Source organism: Dermacentor variabilis, chromosome 3 (assembly GCF_050947875.1).
Source record: "Dermacentor variabilis isolate Ectoservices chromosome 3, ASM5094787v1, whole genome shotgun sequence".
NCBI lineage: Eukaryota > Metazoa > Arthropoda > Arachnida > Ixodida > Ixodidae > Dermacentor > Dermacentor variabilis.
Window position 1 is genome coordinate 60,898,432 of NC_134570.1, and position 27,077 is coordinate 60,925,508.

General features: G+C 46.6%; 2 protein-coding genes across 4 annotated transcripts in view; both read left to right on the top strand.

Moving 5' to 3' along the window:
• Positions 1 to 8,978, top strand: part of Dd (CTD nuclear envelope phosphatase 1-like protein dullard) — a 36,878-nt gene extending 27,900 nt beyond the window's left edge. For both annotated transcript variants that reach the window (XM_075685331.1, XM_075685332.1), the window contains exon 7: positions 6,155 to 8,978. In XM_075685331.1, coding sequence (XP_075541446.1) covers positions 6,155 to 6,300 — 146 coding nt within the window. In that variant the 3' untranslated portion in view covers positions 6,301 to 8,978. The remainder of the gene's footprint in view (positions 1 to 6,154) is intronic.
• Positions 8,979 to 9,382: 404 nt separating this feature from the next.
• The window catches only part of Dp1 (satellite-binding protein 1 Dp1), a 50,828-nt gene continuing 33,133 nt past the window's right edge, over positions 9,383 to 27,077 (top strand). Inside the window, exons 1-7 of one of the 2 annotated variants that reach the window (XM_075685329.1) lie at positions 9,383 to 9,490; positions 9,632 to 9,706; positions 16,876 to 17,365; positions 19,011 to 19,217; positions 20,221 to 20,457; positions 21,186 to 21,654; positions 24,883 to 25,127. In XM_075685329.1, coding sequence (XP_075541444.1) covers positions 16,913 to 17,365; positions 19,011 to 19,217; positions 20,221 to 20,457; positions 21,186 to 21,654; positions 24,883 to 25,127 — 1,611 coding nt within the window. In that variant the 5' untranslated portion in view covers positions 9,383 to 9,490; positions 9,632 to 9,706; positions 16,876 to 16,912. Of the gene's footprint in view, positions 9,491 to 9,631; positions 9,707 to 10,111; positions 10,132 to 16,875; positions 17,366 to 19,010; positions 19,218 to 20,220; positions 20,458 to 21,185; positions 21,655 to 24,882; positions 25,128 to 27,077 lie in introns of those variants that run through there. The other variant, XM_075685330.1, reaches the window with a different exon arrangement.

The following is a 27,077-nucleotide window of genomic DNA, read 5'->3' on the forward strand; positions in this document are numbered from 1 at the left end:
ATAATTAGACGTGGACTGTTTAAATACCATTCCAGAAACCCCGCAACGCCTGTTTCACGCCAAGAAAAGACTTAGTTTATGAGAAAATTGCACCTAAAGGATCCGAATACCTTTATTGAAATTCAAATCTCCCGCCACCCAACCGGGGGAGTGGTGACATTGCTATCACCACCCTTTGTTACCGTCGGTAAGTAAAACGGCGCGTGCTGTGCATGAGGACATCTGACTAGGGGTGTAAGTCAGTGCTACGTGAACGCTGAGGCAGAACAAGCGGATCACAAAGCATGATCATGCGCTGGACATGGTAGAAAATGGCATAGTTTCGGTGTCTACGCGCGTGACTGCACAACAAGAGAACAAGCAGATGAAACGAAAGTACACATCTCTTGCTGCGGTGCGAAGTAAAACAAAAACCCACAGACATTCCGTTTGTGCGTTTTATTATTTCTCTAAACTTTATTTCGTATATTCTAGCAATAGATTATACAAATAACAGGTGTTGTCTTGAAGAATCCTCGAAGTCACGTGTCACCACAAGCAATGTCACAGTGCCAACACGTGTATATAGGCGCACTGGCATGTGTACGCCATCCTCCGGCTAGGAGCATGGCGACCACGAGAAAGGAAAACGCCGTTCGGTTTGAAATTTCATGTCTGAAACATATTCAGTTTGTGCGAGTTTCGCAAGCCAGCAAAACCAGCGCAGCACAATGCGATAACGAAACTGCGAAATGCGAAAGCATGGGCTGTGCAGAGTTGAGCAAAAATGAGACCGTTCGACTGCCCACGTCGTTGTCGGGGGTAATTTTAATGTGTTCTAAAAATATGAAATAGAACTGGATAAGTAGCATTTTATTTTGTCTTTTAATACAATACAATGATATTTTTTGCAATGAGTGGTTGAGTACTCGTGACAGAATTTAAGTGAGGAGTGCTTTCGTCATTGGGCAAGTGCTTGAATGTCCTGGGGGAGTCTCTAATCATATCCTGCATTTACTTCAGTTTCTCTATTATTAAGGCCCTGTTTGTGATAATACAGTCGAACCTACGTATAACAATATTCAAGTGCCGTGAAAATTCCGTTGTTATAACCGGGTTGCATGAAAAAATCAAAATAGGGGGATGGCAGAGATGATATGAGAAAGCTATATAAGCAGGGAGGCCAGTGCCCCTCCCCACCACCTTCCTCCACCTGGCTGCTGATGGTGTTCACTCGTTTAACTGCTTCCTGGGCGCTCCGATCGCGTGTAACAAGCCGTGGCTGTCGGCGTTAAGAATTAAAGAGGAAGAGGAAAGAGGAAAGGCTGGCACTATAGTGTACTAGAATAATGCGCATTATTCTAGTACACTATAGCTGGCGCACTATCTTCTGCAACCCTTCTGGGAGCACGCGAAACGTTCATTTGAGGGATCGCCAGCCGTTTCTGCGCAGGCTTGAGTAAAGGCGGGCAGGAGAGAGAAAATCTGGAAGCTTTTGCTCCTTGAATATATGATTCTGCCTAGGTGCTATGGAGGAGGTTTCTTTAGCACGTGTTGTAGGCGTCTGTCCCTAGGTGTGCCAGCATTGCGTAGTGGGGTTGAGTTTGTTTACACTCGAATGCTGGCTGCCGGTGCGGTAAAATAGGTGAAGCAGCGGGCATTGACGCCTGATGTGGTGACTGCGCTGTGTCGGACAGACTGTCTCGCATCTGCAGCGCTCATTCTAAGTCAGTTGTGGCGGATCATAGCTTGCGACTGTAGTAGAGCTCAGGCCACGTATATTGAAAATCTAGAAGGACTTAGCAAGTCTGTCCGACTTACCTGCTGAGGCAAAATTCTGACTGGTGTTGCAGAAGTCGTGGGGCGCAATAGTGCTGAACTTAGCATCTCAAGTTGGCGGCTGGGTGTAAATATAATTATTCAATCATGTTTTTTACTAACTGTAACAATATGTCATTATTTTGCATTATTGACGGCACTTCCAGGACACCAAAGCTAAAACCCGGGCTGGTCTGCGGGTTGGCTCTCGGTGAGGCCGAAGCATGCCAGGGGTGTATAAAATCGCCTGTCCGCGATTGCAGATCGCCAATTTTTTTTTTTAGTCGAAATGAGCATCACGAAACCGACTCGTCGTGAGATTATTATCTTTATGTCCACTCCAGGACGAAGGCCTCTCCTTGAAATCTTCAATTACCCAAGGGACGCCCTTTATATGTAAATTTCGGATCTTAAATGCTATGCCTTTGCTGGTTAAAGGCACCAGATGTGAACGCCGAAGCGTGTCAGGGGTGTATAAGATTGGCTGTCCGCTACCGCAGAATGCCTTCTTTTTTTTTTTTTTGCGAACTGCCCCTGGCACACTTCGGCCTCTGCGGCCCAACTCACAGCCCTACTTCCAGCTTTGATCCCCCCGCTACCCCTTGGGTGCCTTGGAGATCCTGCGCTGCCTGCTTTATTATAAGCTCAGGTGCTCCCCCGAGGCCTCCGTTTGCCGGTTACACATGCCCTCCTGGAGCAGTGCTTGTAAATGTATCGTCACAACGAAAAAGGCAACCCGCAACTTATACAACACCAATCAGAACCTTGCCCCTTAAGACACAGCGATCACCAAATGAGGCGCCCGTGCCCACTCCCTCACCGCACGGGTAGCCAGCGGCAGGGTGTAAACAAACTCAACCACACTCCGCAATGCCAGCATGGCTAGGGGATACAACACGCACTAAGAAACCTCCTCCGTAGTGCCTAGGCAGACTTACATGTTCAAGGAGCAAAAGCCCCGAGATTTTCTCTCTCATGCCTGCGCACAAATGGCTGGCAACCCCTCAAATGAGCGTCTTGTGCAGGAGCATGGCCCAGCGCAATCTGCTTGCACGCAGTTGGCGCGGTCCATTTGTGTTTTGGAGGGTAGCGTGGTATAGAGCTATGGGCGCAGCCCATTCATGTTTGGAGGGATGGATGGGCGACGGGAGAGAGCCGCACGGAGATGGATCGAAAATGAGCATGCGGCGACTGTTGGAGCAACAGCCCATCGTACAGCAGCTTGAATTTCTCGTTTTCTTTTTTGCTTTTCAAGGCTATCGCATTTCACTACTTTTCAGCTTGGACACCCAGCAGCCAGACTTCATTGTTATAACTGATAATGCGGCGTCAGGGCATTGTAGTAAGCGGGTTATTTCACTATGGAAAACATACAAAAGTCGACAGTGCAGCAGCTTCTCATTGTTATAACCAATATATTGTTAAAACCAGTGTCATTATAAGGGGGTTCAACTGTATTGATTCTCGAGCACTGATCTATCACTTTAGCTTGACTTAATATTTACCTTTAGTGTCCCTTTAATGAGATGCTAGAGATGATTCAGATTTGATGCCGCTGCTTGTTTCCAGTGTTGATCCTTAGCTACCCATTGTGGTCATGGTTTCGATTCTCGGCCAAAGGAGGCTGTGTTATGATGCGAGCAGCTTGCAAAACCTTTTTTGCACATGTACTTTGGGGCACGTAAGAGAGCCCAGGTGATCAAAATTGGTTTGGAGCATCCTTCAAAGCCAAACCGTGATCATGAATCATAAAACCCTATAAAATCAGTTTGGTTGGTTCCAGCTCTACCTCGGAAGTGTACTGTTAGGTCAGTTTACCTGTAGGTAACCAGTAGTTCTGGCCTGTGTATCATTATTTAAAGGGCCCCTCACCAGGTCTGGCCATTTTGAGCTGACAAGTGCAATGCATACAATGCGTGATAAGGATCGTGTCTGCAAAGTGTTACATCACTACACACCAAGAAAGATATGAAATTTCAAATCGAACGGCGTTTTCCCTTCTCGTGGCCGCCATGCTCCTAGCCGGAGGATGACGTACACATGCCAGTGTGCCTATGTACTCGTGTTCGCACTGTGACGTCGCTCGTGGTGACACGTGACGTCGAGAATTTTTCAAGGCAACAGCTCTTATTTGTATATATTGCTAAAATAGACGAAATAAAGTTTAGAGAAATAATAAACTGCACAAACCGAATGCCTGTGTGTTTTTGTTTAACTTCGCACTGCAGCAAGAGATGTGTACTTCCGTTTCATCTGCTTGTTCTCTTATTGTGCAGTCACACGCAGACACCAAAACTATGCCATTTTCTACCATGTCCAGCGCATGATCATGGTTTGTGATCCGCTTGTTCTGCCTCAGCGTTCACGTAGCACTGACTTGCACCCCTAGTCAGATGTCCTTGTGCACAGCAAACAAAATCGTGCGCTGTGAGAAACAAAACAATCGCAACAGCTCGTGCGCAATGCCGTCAGCGGAAGTGCGCCGTGCCACAAGAAAGCGAAGAAAAAAAAAACATGAAGGCGGGGCCCGTGACTTATGCGACACGCATTTCTCGAGCTCCGGTATGGGAGAACGCAGGGAAGGAATTTAGCTTGCGGAGGCTTAGATGGGGCAAGTGGAGAGAGTGTCTCGCTTGGCAGTGGAGCTTGCCTCCCGAAATCATGGGTTTGCGTCACTGAAATATTTCTATCTCGGCTAATAATGAACTAATCTGAAAAATTGTTGCCGCAGAACGCTTCCTAGAAGGCACGTAATGACTTTCAGCGTATAAGCGGATCGGAGTTTGCTGTGTAGCCTGGTGAGGAACCCTCTAAAGCCGCAGCTGGACAATGGAGCAGTATGCCATCATCCTTGCGTGGTAGTTGGATCGTTATCTGACCATGCATCCAGCTGATTGTCATCTTTAAGCAATCGGCACAAGCATCGCTAGTGACACTGTTCTGTGAGCTCCCTCACTGGTACCCAGTGTGATACAGAAAAAAATTAAGGAATGCAGCAAATCATGGGAAAAGTGCAGAAAATAAAAGTCTGCTAACACTGTCCTCACAAGTATCCTGTATGAAGAAGTGTAGATGTAGGAGAAGTATAGGTACTGTATTTGCACCATCCTAACATGCACCTTATTTAAATAAAAGGTGTGTTCAAATTTGTATGCGCATTACAGTCGTAACCCATTCCGATTAAAAATCAAAAGCGAAACCGATTCTTATTTAAAAGAAAATCTCAGTGCAAGCTAGCTAGCCATAGTGCCATCGAACGGGTCGTTTGCAGAAAGTGATGTCCAGAGACATTGCAAGGTGGGTTCATGGTGTGTGGAATGTCCTCCTGCTGATGGTGGTTACGCAAGCCTTGAAGTGTGGCATTTCTAATGCATTAGATTGAACATAAAAGGACTTTCTGTGGTTAGTGGACAGCGAAAAAGAGTTGTTGTCGGATTCTCATTGTGACTAGTAGCTGCTAAGGTTCAGCTGTGTGCATGTCTGTATGCCTTTGTACGTTCCATACAATCGTTTACACATTATGCGTTGACTCGGGTTTCCTTACTTGATCCGCACATTAGAATCGGCACCAAGTTATTTTTTTCAGATATTTGGGTGGTAATGTAACTGCAGGTTACTGTCGTTGCTGTTGTGGAATTGTGCAAATACGTTACAGTTAAACCTCGATACAACGAAGTAGGTAAAATTGCCAATTTGCTTTGTTAAATCGAAATTTCGTTGTATTGAAATTTGACCTTTTATGCAAATAAGTACAGTCGCCGATTGATATTTCTTAAAAGTAAAGGGGCCGCAGAATTTTACAAATTATCGGGCAATCAAAAAAGCAAATTCGAATGCGAAAAACAATTTATTTTGATGACTTTGGGAGTCAGCAACAAATGATATGGTTTCATGCCACGTCGACAATATCTTCACATCAGTGGTACGAGTCAAGTGAAGCCAGCCACGCTTTCGCGTGCACTCTGTCCCTGCAGCTGATAGTGTCGCCCGCACTGGGACAACACTATCATGAAAAGTGGCGGCAGCGGGGGAGTGAATGCTTTGTCTGCCTCTTGCTCCAATGATTCACCGAAACTCGAGATTGCGCGACCTCCAATACTAAACACGCAGGAAGGCAACTAACATGATGCCATGCCCTCTCAGCAAGCGCACTCTTTGCACACACAGAAGATTGCCTCCAAAGCAGGGTGCTCGGCTGCGTATGCGCTCATGCACACTTACAGCCGAGATGTGCGCCAGAAATTCCGAAAGTCATTGTGAGATGATTTGGTTTTGACCTGCTCTCTGTGTGTTGTCATCTTACAATGACAGTATGCTTTATTATTTTGTTCTCCCCATTTTTTTGGTTGACCTGCAGACAATGCCATCCCCATCAAGTCATGGTTTTCGGACCCAAGGGACATGGCACTGCTCAACCTACTGCCCGTGTTGGACGCACTGCGCTTCACCAGTGATGTGCGCTCAGTGCTGAGCCGCAATCTGCACCTTCACAACATGTGGTAGCGTTTGCTGTGGACGCCTTGTCATTTCCTCCTCTTTCGGCCGCACCGCCCCTGCATCGCCGCCGTCGTCACCTGCGGGGCGGCGCCCAGTGCTCCCTCCTACCCTTCTCCACATCCAAGCCCCGGAGCCGAAACTTGACATTCGTCCAAGTCAGGTGGCAGGTGACGTTGTGCAGACGTCCCTTCCTGTTGCCAAAACCTTTATCAAGCCAGCAGCAAGCTTGACCCCAACCAATCCACCGTGGGAGTCGTCAGCATCTTGATGGGACCTGCTCTTACGTCACCCCCTGCACGGTGGTGGCTTTGTTGCCGACTAATGTCGCTGGTAGACCTCGGCCCTTCGAGTCGAGTGGAAGAAAGGAGCTGCTTGATGCCTGTGCTCCTTGCTTCCTCCGTGGCGACGAGCCACATTATGTTCCTGGTGGTCTCTGTTTCCACGAAAAAAAATATATATATAAAGAAGAAAAGAATGAAAGAAAAGAAAGAAAGGCCTTTAGACGAACCCCACCACCACTGGACACGTTCAAGGTGTCTGCAGCAGCGTAACTGTTTCGACAGATGAAACTTTAAAAGGCCGCCTCGGCATTCATCTCCGCAGCTCTCGTCGTCCGGCTTCCACCATGAGACAATGTGGATGAAATGTGTGTGGCTGTGTTGTGTGTAAGCCACACTTGTGGAACATGGTGACGCGTTGATGTCCCGAAGTTTATTTGAGTGATGTGACTTAGCTTCGAAAATGACTTTTTGTTAAGCAAATGAATTCTTTCAAGATTGAGAAGAGCGGGCACCAGTGTTTTAGCTTAGGTATCGGGTTCTGCTGCCGCACTTCAAATTTGCTAGATGCGACTCTAGACGACAGCACAATGTGCCATCATGCACGACTGGGCCTTGGTACAGCACTCGTTCTGCTGTTGTAGTTGTTGAACGGCAGACCTTAGTCCTAGGACAGTGTATTTTTTCTCTTACCCTCAAAGGCAATAGAGGGATGACTAAAGTGTGGGTGTCGTTGACGTATGTTGTAATGGCAAAAGACGAGTGCTAGACAGCCTTGAGACTTGGAACTAGTACCCTGTTTTACATGTTGTGGGTCAAGCATTACACAGAACTGACCCACTAGCCCGAAGGCATCGAGCCTTTATCTGGACTCGCCTGGTTTGCATTGTACTTCCCTGGCATCATGCTCTATAAGGTGGTTCATTGTTTAAAATGAAAAACGGATGTGTTGCTGTAGTCCTGTTCTGTAAGCAGGGTGCAGGCACATTTTTTTTCGTATGCTGCTGTGGTACAAATGCGTTCTCTTGCAGTGAAAATTTTGCAGTCACTGCTTGAAGTTCTTTCTTTCTTTTAATGTAAGCCTAATTGTAGGTGCAGCATTTCACATTATTTTCCTTCTTTCACACAACTTTTGCTTTTTACCCTATTGTCACTAGAGACTGTACTCTTGGTCGATCACTTTTGAGGCTACTTGCACTTTTGTGCAACATGGCATCCGGTGCGACGTCTCGCTAAAGAGATCGGCGATCTGCCCGCTGATTTAGTCACTCTGTGTTGGCTGAAAGTTATATCCCCAAAAGTGTTTGACCAGGAATAACACTCCAGGACTTGTCAACAAAATTAGGTTCTAAGTAAGTCCTTTCATGCATAGTGTGTTTCAAGTGTATATGTGTCTGCCACACTGTTGTGTCAATTGTTTTCTTGATCCTTTCTATTGTGTTTAACGGAAACTGGTATCTCCTTCTTCTCTGCTTTTCTGAATGTTCTGAAAGCGGTGATTGTGGCTGAAGCCAAAGTCTGTGTGAAGCAACCTTCCTGCGCTCCAGTTAGGGCACGAGGTTGTCAGAGCGCAGAGACTTTGTGCTGCTGTGACTTGTCAAGTACTGATTTAGCTTATGTCAGCCGTTTAGACCAATTCATTTGTTCACTAGCTGGCCTAAACAAAATAACTTGGATGTGGCTTCTATGGCTCATTCCCAGCTCACATTATTCTCATTGTCATGTTGGTCAACACTGGAGGTCTTTATTGACAGAACTGATTTGTACGTTTTATGTCATGCAAGGTTCTAATCACACCATTTCATTAGCAACCAGAGGTTGCCTGCTATGCGCCTCATTATTTTTAATTTACTGATATGCAAGTTGAGCAGATAGCAATGTTCTGTGTAGCAGCACATTCTGTCTATTCTTTTTTTGACCTGGTGTTGCTGCCACATGACCTAAGTCACACTTAAGTTATTCTTAAAATGTATGCTAAAGGAAAGACATCCCTTTCTTTTTTGTCGAGGGGTTGGGTGCGATGGTATGTAGGTACAACCACCTCATCACTTGTTGAGTTTGTTTCTTTTTCCTGCTTTGTTGAAAGTGTTTCCTTCGCGTTATGCGCTGCTGTGATTGACTCCTCGAAAGCAATGTTACGTGTATGATTTTATTTGATGCGCCCCCTCGGCATTACAATTGCGCATGCGGGGTCACGAGAATACTCGCGACCCGACTGTATATTCTGTACATAATGTACACTCATCACACACACACCACGTTAGATATATTCCGAAAGAGTTAAGTACAGCTCAAGCTTTTTCTTTGTTTTTGTACAAACGTCCTGTGATTGTACAAAAAAAGAACGGAACGCAGAAAAGGACATCTGTGAATAAACTGAGCTAAGCTTTGATTGTTTCAAAGGCATTGTGCGAATTTCGTTTGCTGCGCACCAGCGTATTGATTCGGGCAGCGAGCGTGTTGGTTGTAAACAAGCTGCCGCTGCAGCGCAGAGCGATGCGCTTTAAGTTGCAGCGTGTCGGTGCCAATACGACTGCTGCAGCGGTGGCAAGTTGCGAGTGCGGTGTAGTGCCGGAGCTTTAACCACTTCACTACATTTATGTATATTTTTTCCTCTCTATTCTTTTGCTGACCCGAACTGGAAGGGAACATCGAAAGCACCACGTAGAACGAAAATGTACTGCTCTATCGGGCGTCGGGCTCGCATCTGATAAAAATAAAGGAAGAAAAAGAAGAAAAAAAGAACTGCAATTCGGGCACGCGATTGGCTGGCAGCGTCCACATGGAAGCGCAAGGAACCAATCGCAGCGGCCGCTTCCTGCTGCACACGTTCTCGCAGCTCGCGAGAGAGGCGAGCCGAGCACAGGCACAGCCGCCGACGAAGTCTGCGACCCGTAGATTTTGTCTTCTTGGCCCGGGTACGTATTTTGCTCGCCCACGGCGATCGCTTGCGAGCTTCAGCAGTCGCTGGCGGCTGAATATTCGCCCGAAGAACGTTCCCGTGCCGCACGCGAGCGTAATTTTGTCTTCCTTTTCTGCTCGCGGTCTTATTTTCGCAGCCAATTGGACAAGACAGGCTGGAGCGGCTAGCGTAACAGTTTCTTCACAGGACGGCCCTTCACGGATACAGTACGGTAAGGAACGACACGTTCTCACTGCGTATTGCTCGCGGGCCATCGGTTTCGAGTGCCGTTTTCCGCGAGCGCCGCCGATCCACGACCTTTTATCAGTGCAAGCCCTTCGCTCGCGTGGTGTCATGTTGTCGTTTTCCCGGAGGGGTCCCCCCCCCACCCGCTCCGGCGAGTCGATGACACGTCGACGGATATTGGCGAATAGGCTTAGAACGGGTTGCTTCGCGTTAATTCGCTCGAGCACGGCTGCCCTGGCGTCTGTGACCCGTGTCACTGCGAAGGAAACGCCGTGCCGAGTGCGATTGTTCTGCTAGTCCTTGGACTGCACTGCTGTGGCCACGTTGGCACCAGCGGCGCTGCGTTGTCGCCTGCTGCCCCTCTCTATGGCTCGGAGGCATGTTGCAGATCCGGTCAACGGGGAGATTTCGGCGAGTGTCTCCCCTACATTTGGAATTCCACACAGGATTTCAACTGCTCGTTTTCTTTATGGCGTTCTTTTCGATGAGGGTTAGAGGAAAGAAGAAAGTTGAAGTGCATGGTCTGTCGCGAGAGCGCGTGTTATTGGTGCACTACGTGCGCCCGCGAGCATCGCCTCGCGCAGCACGCAGTGTTGGCGTGCTTGGCCGTGCCAGCGCGAGGCAGGCCGGTTGACCGACCCGACCGCCCCGTGTGGGGCGAGGGAAGAAAGCATGCCGCCAGCATCTCGTGGCTGGGACGATCCTCGCCCTTCTCGAACGCGTATACTGCTGGAGTGTTCCGCTGTCGCGATTAGCTCGCGCTATCTTTTGCGATCGTTGATTGGAATCTCCGGATAATTTTTTTCACAAGTTCTTGAGTTTGCGCACATGCCCGCCTCTCGTGTGGTGGGAATAGCCATGGTCTTTTTCTTTCTTTTTTCGCTAATGAGGGCACGCCGTCTTACCGCAGATGATCTGTGCTGTTAGGAAGAGACGCAGTTGCGTTATCTGTGCAGCGGACCAGAGTCCACGTTGTCACATATGTTGCGTGTGTCGCATTTCCGCGAGAATGCCTCACGGCGTAGAAATCTCGCTACGTTCGTGGCGTCTAGCGATGTTCGTAGAGAACGCTTGAAACACAGAAGTTAGGTTTCCGACGGCGATTGCCCCCCCCCCCCCCCCCCCACCAACAACAACGTTGTACGCGTAGGGTGAAGGCAGCCTTTCAACTGACAAGACGCTGCTCGCTTGTGTAGCACCGCGCCGCGTGGCGACCTGACGTAATGTCCCGTAAAGCCTCGCATGATGCCTTTCGAGTGGTCAGGGTTCTTGGTTTCGCATAATTTTCATTGTAATGTCAAATGATACAGGAATTAATGTACGACCAGTATTGAGGCTGTTCCACCAAGTATCTGCATATGCAAGAGAGACCGATCAGAGATATATGGTAACCTCTGAACAGTGTGCGAGCTAGGAAGTTGCCACACCGGTGTTACTTATGCTTAAAATGTGCCTGCTGTTTTCCTTGTGGGGCTCAGTAGCATCTGTTCATACAGTGCACATTGCTAAGTTTGTCACTGTCTTCACTGTTGAAACCGAAAAACACTACAGTAATATCAAATGCTGTCCCTTAATTGAATATTCTCATGTGACTGCATTGTTTCCATGCTCGTGCTGTTTGCAAGGATCTGTTCGTCAGTTAATGTAATCAAGGTTGCGTTTTGCTTGGACCAAGGTGTAGGACATTCTGTGTGCTAATGTTCCTGTAGCTCGATTGTCTGTAAATGTGTGATTGTAGCCTTATATATGTGTACAGCGTTGTTTTGCAAGCTGTCTCAAGCAACCTCTAGTATTATAAATAGGTGCCTACTGTTCAAGTCTGCATGCATTAGAATTGCACTTACATTAACATGTGCTGACATCTGATAAAAGGTTTTGCACAAGCTAGGTTGTCTGAATGATACTTCTGGCAATAAGTGCCTGTTCATGCACACAGAACTTGCTGATAGAGTAAAGCCCATTATCCTTTACACATAATAGTTCTGCAGAAACCCTCAAGATTGAGAGAAGTAATTAATAAAGGGATAATCACTCACCCGTTTGTGGCAATTGCTACAAAAAGAAAACCCATACGGGTTCCTCGAGAAAGAAAAGGACCAGGACGAATTTTTCTTCAACTGCGAGGCTTTTCTTTCGAGGAACCTGTATGGGTTTCCTTTGTAGCAATTTGTATGAATGGGTGGGTGTCTGTTATTCCCCTTATTATCCTTTACACAAAGCTTCATGTTACGTACCACACCAATTTGCGAGTAGATTCTTGCTGGTAACATATACACTTTAGGGGCTCTGTATGTTACGAATGCCATGTATGAGGTATACATGCACTGCTCCAAAAACATGCACTTCTGCTACCTTGTGCAAAATTTCTTTAGCTGAACATTAAAAGAATGTTTTATTAAAATAAAACATTATTCGTACCTCTACAAGCATGCCTGCAAATAATCATCATTGCAGTTTGCACCAAGACAGGGTAGATAGTTTTGGTTGGTTCCTTCCTCTGTAGCTTGCAATTTTTTTGCGATGGATATTTCACACCTGTTTAACACATACAATTTGTATGTTTTGGCTCACAGTACCATTTCTTTATTATACACCCTATGTGGTGGTGCACGACTGATGGCTTATGCTGTAATATTAACAGTGGCGTTCATCGCATTACTTATCAGTTAACGCGAGGCTGCGTGGTTGGCACTTTGTTGGAGAAACGTGTAGGAAATTCCAATCGACCAGACGGGTCTGCAAAGTATCGTCAAGCCTTGCATTGTGCCCTTTTGAGCGATCAGCATATTGTTTGTCCAGAATTTTCATTGTGGTGTCAAAACAATGAAGCCATGGGACTGGGGGCAGGTGTGTCAAAGTGGTTGCAGCTGGTATATGCACGTGCAAGAAAGTGTACTGAGTGGGGACATGTGGCAAAATGTGGAGTCTTTCATAGTATAAACTCGCAGACGACTTTCTGTGGCTATGAAGGGAAAGCTACGGGGGTGGAGCTTCTGCACATGTGTTACCGCGCCAAGTAGTTCGCCAGTGTTTGACAGTGCTTTTGGTTGTTTGGAGCAGACGCTGAATCGACACAGCTTTCATCTGCCACGGTGTCATGTTTGCAGAAGGAAAAAGCAGCAAAATAAGTAAACTTTTACATTCGCTGGTGTGTTTTCTCTTAACTGTTGCTGATAAGATGTCTACATTTTCTCTTCCCCAGCTTAAACTAATATTGATGAAAACGTGGGACTCTTTTCAGAAGCACTCTCACTTGTGCATGCTTTGCCTTTGTAGCTTTCCCTTCATAGCCACAGAAAATTCTACGAGAGTATAGTATTGATGGAAGTCCCAAATGTGCCTGTTGACACTGCTGACAGCAGCAGGTTGTGGTGATTGGTGGAAGCATTGCTTTTCACATGGTGTCCACAGGTTTCAGTGCCTTCGCTGAAGGGCCCCGCTACTGCAGGATCAAGTGCCATTTCCTAGAGAATAGCTGCAACTCAAATTTTGGACATCGTAAGAAGCTTAGTCTTAGATAGCGTAGACATCAAGCAGCTTCCACAGGAAATTTAACATTTGAAATATGAGTAGATTTGGCACGAAAAGCTATCAAAGATAGATGTTTTGGATATTGAAAATGAAGGAGTGCACCATATTGAATGAAGTGCACCAGAAATGATGCATTGCTGAAAGTTTTGAGAACCGGCGTGGATCGTTGGCATGACATCAGTCTAGATTAGGCGGCACCCGCAGCACGCTGAAAAATCTCGAGGGCTGTGGTCCGAGAGTTGTGTCATATCCGCTAGCCACCAGGTAGACATGCTACCTGCTTTACTGCTATTTAAAGGCTGTTATTAAAATATTCGGGCAATTACTGGTCCTGTAGGGTTGTCATGATTGCCTCAGTAGTGTATGTGCTGCTCGCGTATAACCAATTTAGCCAATGCAAAAGCTTTGTTGCGTTTGGCTTGCCAGTACTGCAAAATTTTACGAAGTGCCAAGTGGTACCAGAAAACGGTGCACTTAAGGAAGACAATGAGCTCCAGGGATCCTCTTTTATCTGTGCTGTTTTATGTAGCCACTCAGGTTTTAAGGAATGCAGAGTATAATTGAAAGCAGACTTGGTCGAAGAGCTGGTAGAGACGCAGTACTGCCGATTTTGGTGTAAAGTGCATCTTGGAAATAGTGTGTACTTTGAGGTAACGTGTGCACATGTAGTTTCATGCATCCATCTCCTTTGGGTAGATGAGCTGTGCCATCACCTGTTTTTCTGCTAAAGCAGCACTCTTGAATGTTACTTATTGTGTTGACTTTAAAGCATGGGCATAATGTTAATCTATCACGTGCATTCATTTCACATAGTCGAGTTATTACTGGTACTATCATGTTCATGCAGCACTAAGTTTTATGAAGAATTTGTGCTAGGATACAGCATTTCATGTGACATTGTATTAATACTGTTTAGAAGCCACTGTCAGATGGTCAAGCAAGACCTTGAAAAATTGGAGAATATACGAATCCTTGTCGTCCTTTTTTCTTGGCGCATGGAGTGCTTATGCAGAGCTATTTGCATGTGTGAAAAATAGTTTTTTTTTAATGAAGCCTGGCTAGGGTTGTCTGATGGTTTGCCTAGCAAGGTAATTCATATATTGTGACAAAGAAATGAAACGACGCGCACAGGAAAGGTCTCAGTTGACGTTTGAGGTCATTGTATAGCAGGAACGTTAAAAGCTTCTTATAAGTGAAACACACTGAGGCTACTGAGTCATGTATCGCAGCTCAAAGTGCAATTTTGCTGCTGGCCAGCACTTCGCTAGCTGTCAGCACGTTGTACTGACAGTAAAGACAGAAATTTTATGCCTGAAAAAGGAAGTCGCGTCATTCTTTTGCAACCATATCTGGTGAACCGCAACTTTAGTTTCCATGGAATAACATTGACTGTGGTTGTTAGGTTGTGTTCAGTGAAGTTTTCTTTGTGGCATCGGTTGGGGTGCGTTTCCCTGCAAGCATCTGTAGGGTCCATCGCAGTGGCAGAGTAGGGTTGTAGGGCACGTTCATTGCTAATATATGCTGCTCGAGGAAGAAATATCACTCTGCATCGCTTCTTTTGTTGGCACGGTTTCCTCTTGCTGGTTCACGAAAGCTTTGCTTAAACAGGTTCCCACGGTGCATGATATCTGCATGAATTTTTTTTTTTTTTTCAGCCAGTCGACGCAGTTTCCTGTGGTTAGATGACAATCTGTTTTCAAATTGTGACCAAGGTGGCAGTGGCCTTTGCCTACCTGGGCAAAGAAAACTGTGCGTTGGAATCTTGTCTCCTGCTGTTCTGCTATAATGCTCTGTTTCTTCGCTTATGTGCCGACTGGCTCAAATTAGCCCGCTGTTTCCTCCCCTGCCAGCATCACCCCATGCTATATTTGTCTGCACTTTAAGACATTGGTTCTTTGCGATTCCCACATTCTCATTCTATGGTAGTTCTTATATGTTAAAACCTCAGGTACATTGCTTGAGGTATTAACTTTTACCATGTTGCTTGACATATGTGAGCAAACAATATAAAAGTTACTGTAAAATATTTCTTAAGGGAGTTGTGGGAAACATGCTCTTGGGGCAAAGGTATGACAACGCAGTAGTGCAAACAATCAAAAGGGCTTTTTGCACCTTCTGTACACCAATCTAGCCAGCTGAATTACTGCAAATAGAACATGCCGGTGGGCGTTGGCGTACTGGGGAAGTCAGACTTATCGCGGTAGGGTATCTAGCGAATATTTTTGCCCCAACGTCTAATTGTTCGGGTGTACCGACATGCGATTGGTGACACATTTTGACAATCATGGTTGTCTGACCCAGAGCCCCACTAAAGCCTTTCATGGGACAGCACCGTGAAGTATGCTGACAAGTGTGCAACATGTCCACATGCTGCCAACCCTAAGCCTAAGAGGCGAAGGCTTGCTCCCTTTGCGCCCACACCTCCACACCTCCACACCTCCAGGTAGCGTTGGCATCGTAACAGTAGCACCATCTTCCGTGCTACACCAACTACTGGTGGCGGATAGCTACGCAAGGAAGCCGGATTACACGAGACGCAAGAGCCACTTGGGGAAAACGTAAAAAGACAGGGTGGGAGGGGTGGGGAATTCAAGTGTCCCTCTACATTAAATCATTTTGTTCCGGTATTCAAAAGGCGGATGCGTCATGTCATAACACTCGTTTGCTCCATTCTTGCGATCGCTGCGGCTACCACATGCATGCGCAGCTGTACAAAATGTGCACAGCACTTGTAATTCTTTAAGGATCACTACCATCATACATAGCCTTATTGCTACACATCAGATATTTCTCTCTGTCATGTTTTCTAGATAATGTAAATGACACCAGGTCTGGCATTTTGAGACCAAATTTAGTATAAAATAAAGTAACATTTTCCCCAACGTTTGTGCTTGCCAAGTGGGATAACCTTAATACCCTGGCATTCGATTGACAATGTGTCAATCAATACTCCTATAAAGAACACTAGGTGGTCAAAATTATTTCGTACCTCTCTATTCAAGGGGCTATGACAAATCTTCAAGCTTGCATTGTGTTGCATGGTAAACCATATTTGATCATTCGATAGAGTAAAAAATTTTATAAGAATTATTTTGTATTGCAGTTATTGCAGACAATAGTCTGGTCATGCTGGCAGGCGACGATATACAGTGCATTCTCTGTGATCGGTGCGTGCAGTATACATGTGGTTTCATTTCCCGCACTTGCACTTTGGTGGTTACCGCTAGAGTCATTTTGTGGGCATTCTCTGCTATATGGTCTATTTCTTGGGCGAGTGAGATAATTGGGGACGCAGTGCAATGGCAATGTGCTTGCTGCACCATTGGGTGCCAGAGACTGCCAGAGAGTTTCGCACTTGCGCGCACATCGTGTGGGAACAGAAGACATGGCGGTGGCCGCGCACTTCTTGACATGGCACAAGCCACGTCAAAATGGCCGTCACTGCCGGTGTAAGTGGCCTAGACAGCAATTTCAAGTTAAAATTTCTAGTTAAAATGTGGCCCAAGAGCCAAGTTTTGTATGCGTAACCATAATTTAGGGCATCCCTCATCTCAGTATTGCTTTGGGAGACTAAATCCCATGAATCGATCACAGCTCAGCTAACATACTCTGTCTTACTTGCAGCTGTACTGTCTGACTTTGGACAAGTCCCTGCCATAGGATGAACGCGGACTTGCAGCAGCAGCCTGCCGAAGGGGCGGCGGGACCATCCTCATCGACGGCGCCGGCCGCATCTGGCGGCTTCAGCTATGATGAGGTGTTCCCCGCCCTCCCCGAAAAGGAGGCGCCTGTGGAGGCAGGCAGCGCGGGCGGCGCCGGGAGCGGGGGCGGTGGCGCCCTGGGCCAGTGGACCCACAAGATGCACGTCAAGTCTTCCGTCATCACCCAGATCTTCCACGTGCCGAGCGAGGAGCGCCGTTTCCGGGAGACTAGCTCGCAGCGGTTTGGGGAGCTGGGGGAGCAGGCCAAGATCTGTGCGGACATCATGCGTGACACCCAGACCACCATCGAAGTGAGCTCGTCCCGCGACCACTCGCTCACTGTGCTGGTGACGGGACGGGAGCGCAACGTGGCCCTCGCCCGGGCACAGGTGCTCCGTGCCCTTCAGACACAGGTGAGGAGGGGCGTGGCTGCTCGGCCTGGGACGACAGCGGGGACCGACGGGTGCTCACCGGGTGCCAGGCATCGATTATAAACGTTTACCCAAAATTGTAGTTGTTTAATTAGCTAATTAATTAGATGGGTGGGTTTTCATATCCGAGCTAAATATCGGGATTGTTCTTGCGCATTAACTTAAAGAAAAAGTTCATCAGCCTGTTACACTTCTGTAACACATCAAGGCGAAAGCCTGCTGCACACTTGGTAGTGCATTAAGTTGTACAGTCGGAGGGGTCAGACTTCTTTGCAAGACATAACGAGCCGCAGTGTGAAGTACACGTGTTGTGCTTCAGGTTGATGCTTCGACGACACATGCGAGCACTTGATGCACTACCTAAAGGTGCAGCATGCTTGTCGCCAGTGAGTGTGACGATTGTGTAACACCAGCCGAACACAATTGCGCTGCATCCTCTCGGCAGGGAAAAGCAGCACTCGCGGTCGAACATCTTGCTCCCGCCGCTTTGCACCTTGTTTCTCGCTTGGCGAGCATCCCCGGCCGCAGCGTACTTTCGAGGCCTACTGCTCAATCCGCTAGGCCCCAAGCGAGCATCCTCCATCAGTGCCTCTCTCGCTTTGCAGTCAATTGTTGCCGCAACCGCCGCGTGACGTCAGGGGCTCGGCACGTTTTTTTTTTTTTTTTCTGCACATGCAGCTCGTTCCCCTCTCCACCCATTGCACACTCGGGGAAGGTCACATGGTTTTTTTGTACCGCTCGACTAGACTCCACATTTCTTTCAAGGTGATCATGCAACGAGCGAGCCACTGAAGGATATCACCTTAAAATTGTTATTTGAATGGGCAATTGCTTTTAAAATCACGCCAGTGATGCCTTTAGTGGCCATAAATCAAGCCTAGTAAAACACAGACGCAATCCCAGTGAGGTTATTCACTTGACCACTTGTCTTGCTGCCTTGAGATGCAGTGTGCATGGGCGGCGTTTGCTCCGGCACCCAAGAGACGTGCAGGTGCCGCTTTAGTTCTAACATTTTTGCTCAAACTGTGGGTCTCTTCATTGCTATTGAGTAATGGAAGAAGGGACACTGTTGTCGATGCTCATCTGTTTGCTCATGTGGCCTCAACCAATAGTGATAATGAATTATGACTAAACCATTAATTGAATAATTAGAAGAAAATTAATCTAAAGGTTATTCGGAAATAATCGGAAAGTTAGGTCAGCCCTAGTGGGATTAACTGGGATTAACTTGCTGAACGTGGGTGTAATTATAGCTCAGAACTTGGAAAGCAGTTATCTTTTTCTTTCATGGCATGTTTTATGCTATAAATGCACTTTCTGCAATGAAGTTTGATAAAAGGGGCACTAGGAGTAGGATAGGGAAACGGGATCTACTGCTGAAGGTAGGTGCTTCGATTTCATAATCACCTTGACCTCCGTGTTGTTAAATCATCTCGTACCAGCAAACAGTTAAGTGCAGTACTTGCTGAAAGGGTGTGCAAATGGATTGTTGCTGCAGAAAAAATAGCTGGCTGTGCGTAATATGTCCGCTCACCACATTGTTAGAGTGTACTTTGGTCTCTTCATTTTAGGACATTTGCCACATTCTGTTGGTAAACGTGTGGAATATTGTTGCTGGGGGATGCAGGCTCAGGGCACCATCCAGATCCCCAAGGAACACCATCGCTTCATCCTTGGCAAAAATGGCAAGAAGTTGGCTGAATTGGAACAGAACACCGCCACGAAGATCACGGTACCAAGGACAGATGACAACTCTGACGTCATCACGATCAGTGGCACCAAGGAGGCCATCGACCGGGCACGCGATCAGATACAGAAGATCTCAGAGGAAAAGGTAAGAGCTTGCTGCACGGCGCAAAATTTTTCAGCACTAAGTCACTGACATACAGTGCTCGCAACGGTACATAAAGCAGATGATTAACAAAAGTGCTTCGTTTGTTATCTGCTTTATGTTCTGTTGCGAGCGCTGTTTATTTATCCGAGCATACACCAACTGCCTTAAATTAGCACCTTATTGTAGCATTTGATTTTTGCGCAGTGCACATTGCGCGGTGATTAGATAGCAAAGGAGAGGGGATTTGCAGCACAACTGTTTGTGTTAAGTGTACCAGTTCAGCTTTCCCAGCAGCAGTTAGCTATCATTTGGTTTACTGCAATGATTCCCGCACAAAAGACAACAGAAGGAAAGACAAGGACGAAACAGCATGGTAGATTGAGTAATGTCTGTCAAACTGGGACCCATTAGAAGCCTTAGTGATTGACTGCTAATTTGTCAGCTAGGTTTGATACCTAAAGCTTGTTTATAATGAAGTCACATCTAACATAAAAATGCCTTTGTTATGTCATGTTTATTATAAGCACATACACTGATATCAGTGAAGAAAAGTTAACAAGCTTCGGATTTATTTTTTTAATACCCACATCATCAAGCCAGTAGTCTTGTATTGAATCAATGAAATTACTTGGAACTTTATGTAATCTTGAAAACCTTCGAGCCGTGAATGGGGGGGCACTTTCGTCAACAGTGTGTTAATGCTAACGCAGTAAACAACGTGTTTGATGAAAAAGAATAGCAAAAAACAACTTACCTTTTAAAAGATTTTTCTTGCAGCAACAATTGCCAGTTGCATGTGAAATACAAGGCTATTGGTTCTCTAGCCCATGAAAAGTGCCTTTCTGACACTGCTATTACTTTGACCTAAGAATTACACACATTGAAAAAGGGTCCTGTGAAGTAGATCCTTTAAAGTGAATGTTGCTGTGTGTGTTAATGGTAAGCACACAGTGCTGCCGGAAGTCTTAATGATGGTCCGTCTGGTTCTTGAACCCTTACACAGTCAAAACACGGTGTGGAGGAGCTGAAGATCCCCCGCATGTACCACCCATTCATTGCTGGTCCGTACGGCAACAGCGTGAAAGCTCTGGAGCAGGAGACGGGCACTCGCATCCGCCTCGACCGGGAAGAGGATAAGGTGACCATCACTGGCGACAAGGAGAATGTGGCCAAGGCCAAGGACTCTCTCATGGCCACATACGAGGACCGTAAAGTCCACTGCCAGAGTGTTGGTGTTGAGGTACGCTGTCATTCGAATCTTTCTGCACTCTGGTTTTGGGGCTCTTCAGAAATGGATTTCTTTCTTCTCTTTCTTGGTTAACATTTTGTCATTGGTTACGAGGACCTACTACTGTAGCTTAGCTGCTATGGCATTCTACTGAGCATAATCCAGCAGTACATGTTGCTGGGCCAGTTGGTTCATATTGCTCAGTAGACCATAGCTATTTATGATCGCTTAGCATAAACAAGGAAGGACAGAAGGGAACAAGGGGAGCAGCAACTTTTGACTTGTTTTGTAGTGCTGAGCACGAGTTTGTGCGTTTGACTCCTGGCTGCCGTGGTCACATTCAGATAGGGGCAGAATACGACAATGGGCTTGCAAAAACCGCAGGTGGTTGGAATTTATACTGGTCACTTCACTACAGTGTTCATCGAGTAGCCTGTGTGCCACTTTGCTACGCTAAACCGCATAATTTGAATTTGATTTCATTTTTGAAACAGCCCTATGTAACGTGCTCAATTGTGGTTGAACAAGAGATGTTGCCGAAGCCAACCTGTTGACAAGAGCACTAGTCTTCATCGGGGCCGACAAGTCTACTGTCGAAACATTTGCTCCAACAACTTTTGTTCTACCACTGTGGATCACTTCCCGACTCGCCATCTTCTTATTGGCCTCGGTCTTGTGTGGATTTCTATGCAAAAAAAACTAAGTATATTCCAGCACAAGCTTGTTCTTTTGTTGCGCAGGTTAAGAAGTCGCAGCACAAGTATGTCCATGGCTACCGGGGCCAGACCCTGCAGGACCTGTTTGAGCAGACAGGCGTCTGGGTGGAGGTGCCGCCCATGGAGAGCGACGTGGAGACCATCGTCCTGCGGGGCAACCCCCAGGACCTGGGCCACGCCCTCTCGCTCGTCTACGAGAAGGCCAACAGCTATCAGATAGTCGAAGTCCCAGCCAAGAGCTGGATGCACAAGTACATAATTGGCAAGAAGGGCGAGAACATTAAGCGCATCACGGCCGACTACCACAAGACGCACGTGGACTTTTGCGAGGATGAGAATGTGATCCGCATCGAGGGCCCCAAGGAGGAGCTCGAGGCAGTCAAGACGGCGCTGGAGGAGAAGGTGCACGAGATCCAGTCCACCATGGATTCTGTTGAGATCAAGGTTGACCCCCTGTACCACAGGCACATCATTGGAAAGTCTGGTTCCAACGGTAAACTTTCAGTTGCCATACTTTTAGTTATTTGTTTTTATTCTCTCAGTACCTCGTGGCCCCCGTGTGAGCATATTAGAAGCGTCCTACTTATGGGGCTAAAATTGGTGCATAGCTTAATGCAAGATATTTGCCTATCGTGCGGCCAAAAATACATAGAGCAATTGAGCAAGTGCCTCCTAAAGCATAAACAAAAAGTGCAGAAAGAGAGGGGGGTCACTTTTTAGTGTTGCATTGCTCTGGATATGAATGTTCTCTCCATTTTGAATATGCCAGTGGTGGGGAGACGTGTGAAAAATCAAACCAGAATTGTAATGGTGGCCACGGCTAGTCCAAAGCAGGAGACCGTTAGTAAGCTTCATTTGGCTCTTTCACATGAAGAGCTGTCACTTTTGGGAGGCATGGAAAGTGGTTGTGTGCCCACTCATATTGCAACTAAGGTTTGCAGGTGACTTCAGTCTTGCTGGCTAAGTCACTTCAGCTTGAAGAAAGTAACAGATTTCTATCAAAAGTGACTGAAAGGTTGAAACTGACATGCCCCAAATACACGGTATGCACTCATATAAGGGCCGCACTTGCTCAATTTTGACAGGGCGTGGTCCTTATACGGGACCAAACCTTTTGGTCAAAATGGTGCCGGGGCAGTGGGCGACTTGTGCACAACCCAGAACCCTGGGTGTAACCATTGCATCTGAGCTCAATCGCAGCTCCTGCTATCTAGTAGTGGCGCGTGGAAGTGTGCAGCGTGTGAAAATTCGCTGATGCGCGCACGATGCCTCGGGGCACTGAACGCGATTGCTTCTCTGTTGGAAATTTGTTTCTAAATTTCGGACCGCCAAGATGCAAGTGTGGCCGTCATTCAGATGCGTCGCTTGCAGTAGTCTATACAGTAAACATGTTTTCAGTGTGTGCACTGTTCTTGCAACAAGTTCTGTGTATGGGCAGCCAATCGGTTTTTCAGATTTTTTTGAGACATAACATTGTCGTACGACTCTGGGTGACACCCAGAGTCGTGTGTTGGAGAAGCCATGAAAGCTTCGCCTACACCGATAACCACAGTGTGCCTGACACTTTTCTTTCTGGCTTTTCTTGTGGTGTTCGGCTCCTGTAAGAAATTATTTGATAGGTGTGGCATTAAACGGTAAAAGTGGTTGCTGACTCAAATTAAAAATGATTTACTTTTTCATTATTGAAATCAGTTTTTTTTTTAACTACCTGATAACTTGAGCATTTTTTCTGGCCCGTTCTGTTCAAAAACTACCAATTTCTTTAGTGGCTGCACTTTGTTTAATTTCAATAGTGCTATAACATATTGAAGTGCTGATTTTTGCCAACTTTATTTTAAGTGTATTAGAAGCAAACACAAGACATCACGTCTGCTCCCAATTGGCCAGCAATAAAGTCTATGGGTTTAAACCGTTTGAAAAGTTTCAAATACATTGTTTTAATATCAAATATGAATATTAAGGATATGATTTTCAATGGTGTTTAAAATTTAAATATTTCCGTGCTCCTAACAAAATAAAAAAACTGCATGCAAGATGAAAAGTCGTTCACGTAGCATTCGACAGCATTCCACAGATGATAAGCGCAATGATCATTAGCTAGACTTGGCACACGACATATCGCTGCTGCAAGTTTGGGGCGCCATCATTACACGGGAAAGAAAAAATTTTTTGACGAAAAAATTCAGGGGTGCGATCATTACGCAAGTGTGATCGTTATGCAAGTAAATACGGTAGTCCCGTCCTGGCGTACCTGAAGATGCTTGAGGAACTGCTTGAAGAGCACGAGGTCCACACGATGGCTTGATGCCTGCAGCTCCTGGCATATCTGGCTCAAATGTCGGTAGCATGCCTCCACATCCTCCTTCGGACCTCGGATTAGGACCTTGTCATTGCGTGATCCAGGCTCCGGAAACGTAACATTCACCTGCAGGCAGATACATAAAACAGAAGATGTGTAAACAGACATATTCAATACAGGCTACAGCTAGCTAATAAACAAAAACATTTATTACAGAAGTGGCCACAGAAACATATGGCACGTCGGCAAAGGGGTACTTGAGATCTTAATGCAAGAGGGGATGTGGATTTTTGGCAAGTTTTTGCAAGCAAGTTTTCTTTTTATTTGGCAGTTCACTAAGCTGCAATTTCTCACTATAGGAAGCACAATGGTACAGACACACAAACAAAAAACATATGAAAGAAACACCTTGTATAAGGACGCACTGATGCCAGCATGGCCACACTAGTCTGTTTCTCCTGCTGTGCCAATCACGCAATTTCTTCAACGATACTTGAGCAACTTGCTTTGCTATTCTCGGCAAGTATTCCTGGCAAGGTTGCGAGAGGGCGATAATTACACACAACCCCTAAGCTACGCCTAATGTAGACTGGAAGAGTCACTTTTCATTGATCTCCTCTGCTGGCGCCACACAGCAAGCAGTGAAAAATAGATCAGGAACCGAGCTGACAAGTCACAAGGAAATGCGGCCACTTATCACTTTGCGTAGCACACATTTTGCCAGTGGCATTTTCCCACAAACATAATTAAACTCGATACAGTAAAACCTCGTTAAACCGTACCCGCTTAAACAGTAGTTTCGGTTTAAAAGTAGTAAAGTCAATTCCCCGACTCAGCGGCCATTGAACATAACGTATTTTGTATCCGCATAAACCCGGAAACGTAACATTCACCTGCAGGCAGATACATAAAACAGAAGATGTGTAAACAGACATATTCAATACAGGCTACAGCTAGCTAATAAACAAAAACATTTATTACAGTCTGTCTCTAGTAACTTGGCACTCCATGATGGGTACGCAGCCAGGCTAAAAGCTGTCTGTCGTAGTGTAGAATGGCATCAAAACTTGCAGCCACTTGCTTTTTCACAAGAGTGTGCGGCTATACAGTGGACCCTCTACAGAACCTCAAGGGACCAGAGAAATTGGTTCCGTTTATCAGGAGTTCCATTTACTGAGAGACAAAGCTGAATACAGTTGCATGAATACAAAACCAGCCAACCATGAGGATGGTGTTCCATTTAAGCGATTTCCCTTTATAGAAATTCCACTGTACTTGAAAGATTGCGCAGCATTCTTTTCTTCTTTTTTTTTTTTTTTTTGTAATCGTCATGAAAGTCGTCACATTGCCCTATCAAGCCTAATGCACACCCGAGTTTCATGTTTGGAGAAACATTCTGACGTGTTGCCGTTTTTCCTGCAGTGAACAGGTTGAAGCAGGAGCTTGGTGTGACGGTGCACGTGCCAGCAGACGAGGAGAGGTCACCGGTGGTGAGGTTGGAGGGCCCACCCGAGGGGGTGGCCCAGGCAAAGGCGGAGCTGCTCGAGATGGCCCACAAACTTCAGAACGAGGTGACCCGCGAGCTGTGCGTGGAGCAGCGCTTCCACCGGACACTCATTGGAGCCAAGGGAGAAGCAATCCAGGACGTTCGCAGGCGCTTCAACCAGGTGGGCGCGGACGAGGGCGTGGTTTGCACTCGCAATTCAATTTTGTGGGTGGTGCGAAATTTACGGACATGAGGAACAAGCTGCACTAGTGCTTGTGTCGCTTGTTCCATGGAGTTTCATAAACAATGTGTGCCACTTGTATGGGTGCTTCAGGTAGCATGGTAATGAGGGTTATTACGCAACCATGGATTTGTACTAACTGTTTAACTGGCCCTATTGCCAGGTTTTGTACACAAAAGCACATTATAGTAGCTCTGAATATGTTATTGTGTTATAACTACAGTGAAACCTCGTTAAACCGTAGTCGGCCGGAGCTCGGAAAAAGTACGTACTAAACGGTAGTACTGTTTAAGCGAAATAGCATGAGATCGCCCACTTTCCTGTCAAAAACCGAACTCAGAGAGAGTGCAATGAAAGGAGAAAAAACATGCAGTATTTATTCACTTCGCGGGACGTAAGTGTTATTTTCGTTTGATGTCGCGGCGGCCTAGCACGACGACAGCGGCCTCAAACTTACTGAAGCTGCGTGTCAGCTTCTGAGCCAGCCCCCCTCCTCTCGGCAAACACTCGCACGGCAGATTCCTCGTTGGCGTTACGTATTCTCCGTGCACGCGCGCAGTATTGCTGCATAAGTCCCAGGGCGCCTTTTTCATTGCCGGGTGCCGGACTTCGGAAAACTTTTCGTTTGGAATAGTTACGTTATCGCGCCCCTGTTTTCCTTGCGACGATCGCATTCATGAGGCTGACGTAACGCGCAGCTTCTGCCACTGCCGGGCCTGAATAGCCCGTGCTGTCGCTTTCCGTGTCGTCCTCATCACTGTCGCTAGTTGACACTTCGGCAACAACAGCGGCAACGATGGTGAAAAGTCGAACCTCGTAGCCGACATCTCTTCGCGGTCGCAGCAGCGCTGCCGAGCAACTTCGCATTCCAAATGCCACACACTGTAGTCAACAGCAGATCCATGTCGCGGGCCAGCGCCGACTTCTTCGTGTCACGTTCAGTAGCACGGACGATGTCTAACTTTTCTTCTATGCTGAACATCCGGCGTCTTTTTTATCCTAGCTTCGGCATGACGCGAGTCCTCGCTTGCACGACGCCACAACGCTCTCTGGCACGGCGTCCATGCGGCGTCGAAATGATGTTGATGTTGATGCGGCTTCACGTGCAAACGCACTGGGCGCTTGGAGGCCGTTGTACCGATCTCTGAGGCTTGTTGTTCTGCCGGGCCGCCCGATGGAGACGACGCACCGCCGTGTTTGCGCGACGAAAAGTGGAAACGCTACGTTTTAACCGATGCGTACGCAATAAGCTGGTACGGTTTATGCGGATACAAAATACGTTATGTTCAATGGCCGCTGAGTCGGGGAATTGACTTTACTACTTTTAAACCGAAACTACTGTTTAAGCGGGTACGGTTTAACGAGGTTTTACTGTATCGAGTTTAATTATGTTTGTGGGAAAATGCCACTGGCAAAATGTGTGCTACGCAAAGTGATAAGTGGCCGCATTTCCTTGTGACTTGTCAGCTCGGTTCCTGATCTATTTTTCACTGCTTGCTGTGTGGCGCCAGCAGAGGAGATCAATGAAAAGTGACTCTTCCAGTCTACATTAGGCGTAGCTTAGGGGTTGTGTGTAATTATCGCCCTCTCGCAACCTTGCCAGGAATACTTGCCGAGAATAGCAAAGCAAGTTGCTCAAGTATCGTTGAAGAAATTGCGTGATTGGCACAGCAGGAGAAACAGACTAGTGTGGCCATGCTGGCATCAGTGCGTCCTTATACAAGGTGTTTCTTTCATATGTTTTTTGTTTGTGTGTCTGTACCATTGTGCTTCCTATAGTGAGAAATTGCAGCTTAGTGAACTGCCAAATAAAAAGAAAACTTGCTTGCAAAAACTTGCCAAAAATCCACATCCCCTCTTGCATTAAGATCTCAAGTACCCCTTTGCCGA